The sequence below is a fragment of the Populus trichocarpa genome, chromosome 8 (genome assembly GCF_000002775.5).
Source record: "Populus trichocarpa isolate Nisqually-1 chromosome 8, P.trichocarpa_v4.1, whole genome shotgun sequence".
Lineage (NCBI taxonomy): Eukaryota > Viridiplantae > Streptophyta > Magnoliopsida > Malpighiales > Salicaceae > Populus > Populus trichocarpa.
In genome coordinates, this window is record NC_037292.2 from 2,284,078 (window position 1) to 2,295,666 (window position 11,589).

Below are 11,589 nucleotides of genomic sequence, written 5' to 3' on the forward strand. Positions count from 1 at the left end.
CTCTAGTAAAAAATCTATCATGACCTTCAATTAAACCCAAAAGGAAAGAAAGAAAAGAAAAAACAGAGAGATCAGACGTCAGGGCAGCAGCATCTGTGTGTGACGACGCCCTCATCGTTCAAAGGACCGAAGCAGAATTGGAGCGGGACTCTTCGGAGTTCGGACGAATGGAAGGACGCGACAAGCTCATGTTTCTTGACTCGGTCATGGTTGTCTAAAATCCAATACTGCAGAACTTATTTGGACCTTGACCGGTCACTATACACCCTTTGAACGGCTGTTGCCGATTAATAATTGAGGTAGAATATCTGCTCTAAACTATTTCAAATCAAAGCCCTTGGTCAGAAATTTTAGCTCACACAGACCTGGTCGCTTTTATTTTCCTGGTTTCCTTGTTCAAGTGGAGCCAAAAAGAAAAATAAAAATGACATCGGAGCAATAATGCAGCAGCGACAGATGCATCCCCTATCATCAACGTTTCATCTCATGAGAGTGGAAGTCTTCTCGGGCTGTTTAATTAATAAGCCATGAGAGGCATAAATATATTTAATTGATGCGCGCAATCAATTGGTTCTAATATGACTTCACATAAGGAGGATATATATCATTAGGTAAAATATTTGTAATTTAATTGAAAAATCATAAAAGAGGTATAAATATATTTTATTGGAGAAGTGAAGATGAAAATACAAAAATAAATATGTTTCAGAGTAAAATCTTATCATTTCAGAACAAAACAATATAAAAATATATTTTTTTATTTAAATTAAAAAATAATATAAATTATGCATTGATATCTCATTCAATAACTTGTTAATCAATCAATCAGAAATTCAAATTCAAATTTTATTTGACATAACTGAGCAGAAAACAATGGATCCAACTTCAAATCCTAAGAGTCCCTGTTTAAAATTAGTAAACAAACTTTAACTAAGAATTTCCATAATCAAAGTTTCGAGTTTTTCACATGGAAATTCGTGTTGCTGAGGCAATCGCTTATTTCTCTCTTAATTTTGCGAATATATTTTGATTTTAATTTAAAGAAGTCAGAAGACCAAATGCACGTCTAACAAAACAGGCATCTCCAACTCACGACGCTGTCGGGCGCCGCCCCACCAGTCCATGGAACTGGATCCAGCAGTGGCATTATTAAAAATTGACAACTGATCTGAAACAATTAAGTTTTTTTTCTCATTATTAATAATAATATCTATCAGCGTGGATTAACGTAACTTGAGGCCTTTTTTTTTGTTCAAGGAGGGCTCCATTGTTTAATGGTTCCACTCTACCTAAAGAAATAAATATCGTTGAATTATCCAAAAATTCCCACATAAATAAAACCCTTTCCTCCCTCGCTAATAAGTCTCCAGCACTGACACATGAACCTTCCACCATTATATATCTCCTCCTCCTCCTCCTCTCTCCTTTCCTTCATTCGTATGTGGATTTCTTAGGGTTATTCAACTTCTATTGCTATTTATCAACTAGACATATAGAATAATTATTGTCAAGTTTGGGAAGGATGAAAAACAGCAGTTCCAAGCATCGAAGCAGAAGCACGTTTAGAAGCATGATGAGGCTCTCCTTCTCTTGCTTTAGATGCTTCTCTTCTTCGTCTGACATCCCCACAGACAATGCACTAATTATGCAAGGTATTAATTCTTCGTTTTGGAATCTTAGCGACTTTTTTTACTCATTTTTTTCTTCTGATGCTACAAGATTTTTAAAGCAGCGTTGCATTGAAGTATCTAGTACAGATAAGTCTATTTAATCCGTAATTAATAAAAGAAAGCTTGTCCTAGAGTTTGCATCCCTGCAAAGCTTGTCCTAGTGTTTGCATCCCTGCAACTATATAATCACGAAGGCAATTAGTTACATTTGGGGTGCCTGGCGGGGCTTAGACCTGTTTGTTTAAACGTAGAAGCCGTGCTTCTTAGAAAAAATAAATTATTTTTTATATTATTTTTATATTTTTAAATAAAAAATATTTTAAAAAATAAATACTATGTGATTGACAATATTAATTCTCTTATCTTTTCTCGTAGCATTGCTCCTATAACACGAGGCCTAGCTATTGCTACTGTAGTCTATTTTACTGAAGCAAAAAGACCATGACAGTGTAGAGTTGATGATTAATAAGAGTATGTTTTTTGTTTTTTAAAATATATTTTTTATTGAAAATATATTAAAATAATATATATTTTTTAATTTTTAAAATATATTGAAAATACACCCAAAAATAAACGTGCTTATTGGCCGTGTAGGTTCATGAAATTCAATAGCTGTGTACTTGTGTCACGATAAAACCGTGGTTCAAAAAAGAGTCCTGGTTGACTATTTGATGTTTTTTTTGTAAAACAAAACTGACTCCTGATGTTAAGAATTTTACATCTCCGTACTTTTCGAATTTGGCTAGTTTATTAATAATAAGAGCTTGTTTTTATTGGATTGATAATATTGTTTTTTAAAGTAATTTTTTATTTAAAATATATTAAAATGATTATTTTTATTTTATTTTGATATTAATATATTAAAATCATCTAAAAACACAAAAAAGAATTTAAAAAATCAAAATCTATTAAAACTCAAATGCAAATACAGCCTTAAACATAGCTATAACACTTTATTAGAAGTCAATTTCTCCACTTTCTATATTAATTTGATGAAGTTTTAAAAAATGATTTCGCATGAAAGAAAAAGAATTAGCCAAAAGAGTTTTCATATATATGGAAACACACGTTACAAAACATCTTTCTCTTCTCCAAACATTATTACAATTTTTATATCTTATTTTTTAAAACGGTTAAATAATTATATTGTATATTGTATATGTTATATAAACTTGAAAAAAAGTAAAATATAAATAAATTATTTTGTAGTTTATTTTTATGATACTGTTAAATATTAAAAAAAAAAATATACTTTTTATAAAAATCACTTTAACAAATTTATTTTCAGACAAATAAATCACGAGGAGCTTATGTGATACCCACATGGTATTCATGTAAGCTACTAAGAGCCTATTTATTATTGCGGTAATAATTGTTTTTTAAAATTTTTTTTATTTAAAAATTTTCAAAATAGTATTTTTTTTATTTTGAAAATTTTATTTTTGATATTATCACATCAAAATAATCTGAAAATTTAAAAAAAATAATTAAAAATAAATTTAAAAAATAAATTTTTTTTCAAAATGCTTTTAAAAACAAAAATAAATAGGCTATAACTCTGCAACACATGAAGATCCCACGAGTAAAATTTCAAATTCTAATTTTGTTATGGTTGGAGTGTGAACTGTATACCAACGAGAAAGTCCAAAAGTAACCAAGGATTTGATGGTGTTTTAACCAATAAATTTAAATGTAGAATATTAATAATCTCGAGGAGCTAACCATGTAATGAATTTGAACCAATATTATTGTTGTTGTTCGTGAAAACATTAGCTATGTGTTTTTAGCTAAGTCTTCCATCCTTTTATATTTAAGTTGCCGTTACATGTTAATGCAACCTCGTCACGTATGATAAAATTAATCTTTCTTATTATTACGAGTATTTTATTAATTCCTGCCTCCTTCTCTCGTGATCTAATTAATGAACTATTTATTACTCGTGGTAATTAATTAATTATAGGTTTGCAAGTTCTTCAAAATGTGCATGCTTTCTCGTTTAATGAGTTGAAAGTCGCCACCAATGGATTCCGTTCATCAAATAAAATTGGGGAAGGCGGATTTGGCTCTGTATATAAGGTAAATATACAGTCCAATCATATTTACTATGATTTAAAACACAATTAGTGAGCATGCTAGCTCGGACGTACTTCGTCGTTTGCCTGTGATTCTCAAGAAATTCAATCTGAAAACTAAAAGAAATATGAGTTTTTTTTATTAACTGGCTGAATTTCTTTCGATTTTAATTTCTTTTGAATTGGAATTAATAATGTTCAATAAAATATATATAAACTTAAGTAATTTCATTTGTTAGCTTTTAACATTTTAATACTCAATATTATATTGTTGAAGAAATATGTCTATAAATATAAATCATATCCTGAGACCTTATCTAAAAACTTAAGTTATTGAGTTGAGATGGTTCTTTGATATGGTATCAGAGTCTTAATGACCAAGCGGTCACAAGTTCGAATCTCACAATCCCTATTTATTTGATAAAAATTAAGCACAAGGTAATGTGAGCCTGTGCAAGTTTCAAGTCCAAAGGGCTTTCACTTGAGGGAGTGTGTTAGATAATAATATAAATCATATACTGGAACTTTACCTAACAGCTTAAGTTATTGGGTTGAGTTGGTTGTTTGACAAAAGAAAAGAATCATATCCTAAATGATTTTTTAAGGCTGTGTTCAGAAAAAAAAAAAATTAATTATCTCTTTTCAAGATAAAAGGTGGTTTAGTAACAAAGAAAATAAAATTAAGAAACAACTGGGTTCTTATGCTAGGCACACATGCTTGGGTCTGGTAGCCAACTCCTTTTCCCTCTTAATACAGGGACCATTTTGTAGATTATAAATATGTGGAGACCATATTGTAAAACATAAGTGTAAGTTACATAGAAATGCCCTGAAACCGTTGGAAAAACGACATCATTTTGCACTAGAAAGTAGCCAGAAAACTTTCTCATCCCTCCCCTCCTCTGACCTCTCTGCATAGAGGAACTATTCTGTAAGTTATAAAACATCAGGAACCATACTGTAATTCAGGGCGAATCTACAAAAAAATACTCAATTTTTTTGTAAAACGATCTTGTTTTGCACTCCAAAACAGTAAAGAGGCGTATTTTGCACACCAAAGCAGCTTCACTGTTCCATTAAAGAATTTTCGTAATCTGGTAAGATTGTTTTGTTGATGATATGCTATGTTGTTGGGATTTAAAGGGAATCCTGCAAGATGGGAGAATGGTTGCCGTCAAAATGCTTTCTGCGGGATCAAAACAAGGAGACAGGGAGTTCATCTCTGAGATAGCTTCAGTGTCCAATATTAACCATGAAAATCTTGTTAAGTTACACGGTGGATGCATTGATGGTCCTTATAAGATTCTCGTTTATGACTACATGGAAAACGGCAGTCTTGCTCAAACTTTGCTCGGTAAATCTTCTGATTAATTCTTATATTGATTCCATCCAATACCAATTTTCGACAATGATCAATTCATTTGTTGTGATTCTGCTTAAATTCCAGGTTCTGAGGAAAAAAGAGCCAACTTCAGGTGGGAAACAAGGAGAGAGATTTCGTTAGGCATTGCTCAAGGTCTTGCTTATATTCACGAGGAGATTAAGCCCCGTATTGTGCATCGAGATATAAAAGCAAGCAATATACTCTTGGATCAGAATTTGTGTCCGAAAGTTTCAGATTTTGGTCTCTCTAAACTATTTCCTGAAGATTTTACTCATGTCAGTACACGAGTGGCTGGCACATTGTAAGTGCATTTTTCACCTTTTCCTCTTATCAAATATCTTGCTGGGTTTATTGTTTGAAAGATTGTGACACGAACTTGGTTCATGTATATATGTCGAAGTCATCTGACTATTTCTGTTCATGTAAATCAAGATTTTCTGATTGGTCGTTGTAATAAAATCGTAGTCACTGTCTATTTTGTTGTAAAGGGGATATCTTGCACCGGAATACGCCATTAGTGGCCGTCTGACCCGGAAAACAGACGTGTACAGTTTTGGAGTGCTACTTCTTGAAATAATCTGCGGGCGAAAAGCTGTTGATTTTGATCCAGAACTTGGAGAACACTACCTGGTGGAGAAGGTATTACTGTTTTTTACAAGCTGCAAACAGCAGTCCTTGTCTTATAAAATAGAATACGCTCTATATATTATTGGGCAACGCCTGGTAATTTATTTATTTTTTATGAAAATCTAACAAAAATCATGACGGCGAAAGATTCAAAAGCTCAAATCATATAGATGTACTTGATAATATGTAACTGTAATATTTTTTTGTCTAGATTGGATCATCAATGTATTCATAACAGATCTTTACATTGATTTCAGTTGATATAATTATTCAGTGATCACTTGAAACTAATGCAATTTCATTTTTTTTAATAAAAAATTCATGAATTTACTAAATGTTTTCTCAATCAAGCAATAAAACAGATCACATCTCTATAAATTGAATAATTATATTAAGCAAGAAAATGAAGAAACAAGAGGAAATCTATGTTTCTCTACATAGACTATTCCATCTTGTAGTTTATAAAGAGGAATTTAATTGTTTTATATTGAAAAATGAGAAATCACATGAGTTTCAAATTACTAATTAATAATTCTATTGATTGAAATTGAAGTATGCATGTTTGGTGATGTATTGTAATATATTATTCATTTTAAAATATATTAAAATAATATTTTTTATTTTAATATCAGTACATCCAAATTATAAATAATACACGGGCGATCTAATCAGAATTTTCCCTACAAGTTGAGGACTTTTAAAAGGTACACCTAATCTAATAAATGCAAGCGAGTTAATGGTATAGTTGTAATATGAGCAAACTACACGGGTACCTGTTAATCAATCATTTGTTTACTTCCCCGCTTGCTGGCTTCCCGCACTGTTTTTTCTCCCCTTCCCACCGCTTCCTCCGCCACTCGGCCCGGTTTCTCCACCATAGCCAACACTCCATAACCTTTTTTATTCGACGGGATTTCCCCCAACATAAAAAAAAAGACATCAGATATTAACTTCATTTTAATTATATTATTCCCACTAATCAATGTATCTTGTTCTGGCGGCGAGAATATGTTGTTAATCTTGATAAATCTTCCATTGATATTTAACGAGTTGTTTTTTATTCCATGGTTATATGATATTTTAATCGGAGTTTGGCTGGAAGAGAAGACGGGCAAAGAAGAAGATGGTAGACAGCGTTGATCTATTAATATGTGCCCGTGTATTTTGTTTATATCACAATCATACCATTCATTCTCTTGTATTTGACTATTTGTTGCTTTGGAGCGAAGATAATGAAAGTCAGCAGTGCTCGTTGGAATATTTGAACACAATTTTTAATTAATTACCATTATTGCTTGAAATCAAAAGGGCCACCATTGTGGATTTTATTTTCTTCCAAATTCCGAGAGTTAATAAATGATTATCGTTACAATCCCACCAACCACTTTGCTGTGCTGGGCCTGGCTGTTCTTTGTTTTCTTTACATGGTCAAAAGGGGCCTGGCTGTTTAAGTTAATTACGGGAAACATGCTAAATTAGCCATTGAACGTGCTAAGTGTGCTCTGATGGCCTGTTCGATTTGCTACTGAAATCATGTTTTGGACAATGATTCATGCAGGCATGGCAAATGTACAAGACCGACAACCTTCTAAAACTAGTGGATCCGATGCTAAATGCCGACTTCTTAGAAACAGAAGCTGTTGGATTTGTAAAGATTGCCTTGCTCTGTGTACAAGAGAAATGCGGGCTTCGACCAAGTATGTCAATGGCAATCAAGATGATGAGAGGTGAAATCGACGCCAGCAACATGCAAATAACTCAACCAGGATTCATCATCGACATCATGGACGTTAAAATAGGCCGTAAATCACAGAGCTCAATGCAAAGCATCACAAATAGGTGCCGACCTCGGTTACACCCTTTGTGAATAGATGCACTTTGTTTCGTGTTGGAGCACGGTGCTTCCGTAGCTGTTTTTTTTTTTTTTTAAGGAGGCTGTAGGAAAAGAAAATATCTTGTTTTTAGAGACAACCTTGGGCCTTGAAAACCGTTGCTTGTAAATTGGACTGAAACAATGAATCAAGGAGGAAAAAGCTTTTTAAAGGTGTTGTTTGTGAACTGGATCGAATCCAATCTCTTGAAGATGTTGTTTCTTTTTGGTCCTTTGGGCCCCTCTTGTCATCAAAAACCCCCAAGAAAAAAGCCTTTTATCCTGCGTTGACCTGATGACTTTTTCTAAATATTTTTTTTTTTAATGTCTAAGAATAAGGATGAAAGGTAGCCTTGATCAACTTGCTTTTTTTTTTTTTTTTCCTAATTAACTTTATAAGTCTATCAATATTTAAGAATCAAGGAGGATTATCTTAACACAAACCCTTGTTCCAGAAACGCACCTTTGTGGGATGCGGCAAGTTATTATTGCTGGCAAAATCCTTTTTAAAATAAATTATATTTTTAATTTTTTAAAAAAACAAAACAATAGATTTACTGGTTAAGAACCGGTCGACCGGTTAAGTTCATAAAATTATTTTTTTTAATTAAATTAAATTTTTCTTTGTTCGGTTTAATCTATTATTTGTATAGGATTTTAAACCTATAAATAAAAAAGTTGTATAAAAGAGAAAAATACCTAATAAAACATACTTTATTCTCAAATTTTTTATTGTTTTTTAGTTTTGTAATTTAGTATTATTATCCATAATAATTAAGCTAAAGCATTAATTTTCTTCCAACATCCTCGTGATTAGTCTTCCTTTCCTGTTGCTTTTAATGAATCTTAAATCTGGTCATGAGATTGGATGTTTTTAGTTCTTCAAATAATTATATATTTAAATGATATAAAATCTATGGTTTAATTCTTAGTAAGTTCAGTATCGTTAATTTACGAGGCTCTTCGTTTTTAACTGTGTGTTGAACAGAGTTTCGTAATAAGAGGTGCATCAAAAAGCTGATCTACAGTTTTAAGGAGGTTTCAAATGGAGCAGTCCTTGGATTTGTTGCTGGAAAAAGATCTTGGTACTATCAATTTTGTTTCTTTCATAGAACAAAGTCCTGTGAAACGACTCGTTTCCTTTTCAACGATGATATAAGATTCCTAAGCTCGAGATGCATAGAAATTTTAACATTAAAAAAAGAGAGAGAGGATAGCTTCTAACGCTTGCAGGGAGGAAAGATCAATTATTGCCTACCCTTTATGCTACTATGGTGCATAATTGACAAACTCAACTCGATCGGACCTGTCTGGTCCAAACCATTAGCCAATTGCTTATCAGTTCAATTGTCGGATTGATTGTTGAATCGAAAGGTGATGGACGATATAAAATAATCGGTGCAACGAATTTTAAAAAATCACTAGATTTTAAAATTAATAAAAAAATCCTGAAATTTCATGAGAAGAGAAACCAATTATATTGTCTCGGAATCAAGAACAATCAGAATCATATATAGGCTTCTTAAGAGCCAACGAGAGCAACTATAGAAAAAGAAAAAAACAAAGAAGGAGATGATGAAGAAACACAGCTTTAATTTTTATTTTCTTTTCCCTTTGGCTAAGATTTACATACACGATGAAGTCCGAAATACGTAATATCTAAAGAATCTTATGCTTGTACTGCACATTTCTAAACGTTATCGTCACTGCAGTTTGATCCACAGAAGCATCTCACACAACTTATTCTCTCCATCAACATCATCTTCTGCAACTGATCCAAGCAGCTGATGCAAATAAATCCTTTAATTTAGCCCGGAATTTATTTTTACCCTTTCCCTGGCTCTGAACTGGTTGAAGCCTCACATGATTAATTCTTGCAGGATATGCGAGAAATCTAAGAACTCGGAGTACAGGGTCCTCTCCAATCCCAGATTCTTTCAATTTAAAATGCAAATAGCTAGCAAAACCAGGCTTGAGAAAGCTACGAGTATATAGTTAGACTGAACTTGAACCCCTACCATAAAATATGCATGTAGAATCAACTCCATAATTAGTTGAATCTTCATTTATCTTACTCTTTAAAGAAATTACGGTAATAATGAACATCTTCTTTAGGTCCAAATCCTTGAAGAATTAACTATACATGACACCGAGGAATTTGAGAGAACTCCATGGTAAAACCCAACGTGCTTTTGATGTCAGTTGATATATTGGGGTTTTACCATTTTCATGAAAGAACACGGGAAAAACGTATTTTTAGTTAAACGTAGGAAAAAGAGAGAGGTGTCTGCCAGAGGAACGACATCATGCATGTACCTCCCCCCTCCCCCACCACCCTACCTTCCAAACATAAACGTGCATAACCTTGTCTTTGAAAGAAGATTTGAAGGGTGTATGGAATACAATTGTAATTGGTTTTTTTTTTTTTAAAGAATTCATATAAAAAGTGTGTATTTTTTTATTTTTATGAGATATAATTTGTGTTTGAGGAGAATTGTACCTTTAATAAAAACCAATCATACTTTTAAGCCAAACATACAATATTTTTTTTGCGTATAAATTTGAAATCATGATCTGGTATTGTTAGAGAATAATATAAATTATATTTTGAGAGTTTACCTAACAATTTAAGTTATTAGATTGAATTAGTTTTTTGATATGATATCAGAGTTTTGATGATCAACCAGTTACGAGTTTGAATTTTATTATTTTTATTTATTTAATAAAAATTAAGTACAAATTAAATAATATGTGATTGTATAAATTTTAAATTTAAACTATTGAATTGGATTAATTATTTAAGAGATATAAAAAAAATGTTACTGGTGGATATTATTACACTTGATACTTCACCGCCATTCATAGGTAGACATAGAATAACATAGAGTCTACTTTCTTCGACAAAACAGTGGAGAGGGTGGTCTTTAAAAATATCTTACGTTATCAATAACAAAGTTTGAGATATTGTTTGAAAATATTTTTTATTTTATGTTATATTTAAAATTATTTTTTTATTTTGTATTGAAAGAATATATTTTTTTCTTGTAAATATAGAGTATATATATTTATTAATTTTTAATTTTACATTGAAAAAATAAATGAAAATCTATAATTGATTCTATTATGCACATCCTGATGAACAACCTGTTGAATCTTGGAGGATTTTCTTGAGTTAATGAAATATATATAGATAATATTTTTACATGCATCAGGTTTAATATTTGTTGTTTCCTGTACACGCCTCGGTTCTGTTCTTCGTAATCTTACAGCACAATCTTCTTCTTTTTGCACCATTTATCCCCTAATCAATATATAATCAATATAAGTAGGATAACCATCTAGATGGTAGTCTAATGATAAGAGTTTGGAATCAAGAGGTTTGCTTCTTATATGGTTTTAGGTTTAAACCTTGTGGTTGCTCATATGATGGCTACTGGAGGCTTACATGGTCGTTAACTTGAAGGCCCGTGGGATTAGTCGAGGTGCGCGCAAGCTGACCCGAACACCCACATTAAACTAAAAAAAAATAATAAATAGAATGGTTTCTGTAGATTATTTGGCTCCCTGGTTTTCTCCCCTTTCTTACCAAAAAAAAAACGAATATATATATCATGAAAAAGAAATGGAAAATTAAAAAAATCCCATTTCAACAGTAGATCTCCAATGTGGTCCCTCAATTTGCCTGACAGTGTCCTTTAGACCAGCTTTGACCGTATAATATATACTCGAGTGGCCAATGAAAAAGAGAGACACAGAGTAAGCGGGGTCCATTTCTTTTTGTATGAGATTCCCAAGTAGCTGTAATCATAAACCTGCTGCTGCCCACCCTCCACTTTACTTTCCCTATAATCCATACTTCTTTTTCTTTCTTGAATCCCTGGCCCGACGTCCGTGTGTGACCAGCATGATTATGCCTGTACTTTTTTATGCAGATTAACCTAAGCATCTAAAGCATGCTGTTTTCGT

The 11,589-nt window shown here is 32.2% G+C and overlaps 1 protein-coding gene across 1 annotated transcript; it reads left to right on the forward strand.

The window, feature by feature from the left end:
- Positions 1–1,365: 1,365 nt before the first annotated feature.
- On the forward strand, positions 1,366–6,044 carry LOC7479885 (putative serine/threonine-protein kinase). The gene is made up of 5 exons (XM_052455023.1): positions 1,366–1,652; positions 3,631–3,746; positions 4,886–5,096; positions 5,190–5,427; positions 5,615–6,044. The coding sequence occupies exons 1-5, from the start codon at positions 1,523–1,525 to the stop codon at positions 5,877–5,879; spliced, it is 960 nt and encodes a 319-aa protein (XP_052310983.1). The 5' UTR covers positions 1,366–1,522; the 3' UTR covers positions 5,880–6,044.
- Positions 6,045–11,589: the final 5,545 nt, after the last annotated feature.

What these genes read in the sequence shown, in the direction of transcription:
- LOC7479885 (XM_052455023.1), top strand. Translation starts at nt 1,523, where the DNA reads ATGAAAAACAGCAGTTCCAAGCATCGAAGCAGAAGCACGTTTAGAAGC. An exon ending in CAATGCACTAATTATGCAAG is followed by an intron (nt 1,653 to 3,630) that starts GTATTAATTCTT and finishes AATTAATTATAG; the next exon opens with GTTTGCAAGTTCTTCAAAAT. An exon ending in GATTTGGCTCTGTATATAAG is followed by an intron (nt 3,747 to 4,885) that starts GTAAATATACAG and finishes TGGGATTTAAAG; the next exon opens with GGAATCCTGCAAGATGGGAG.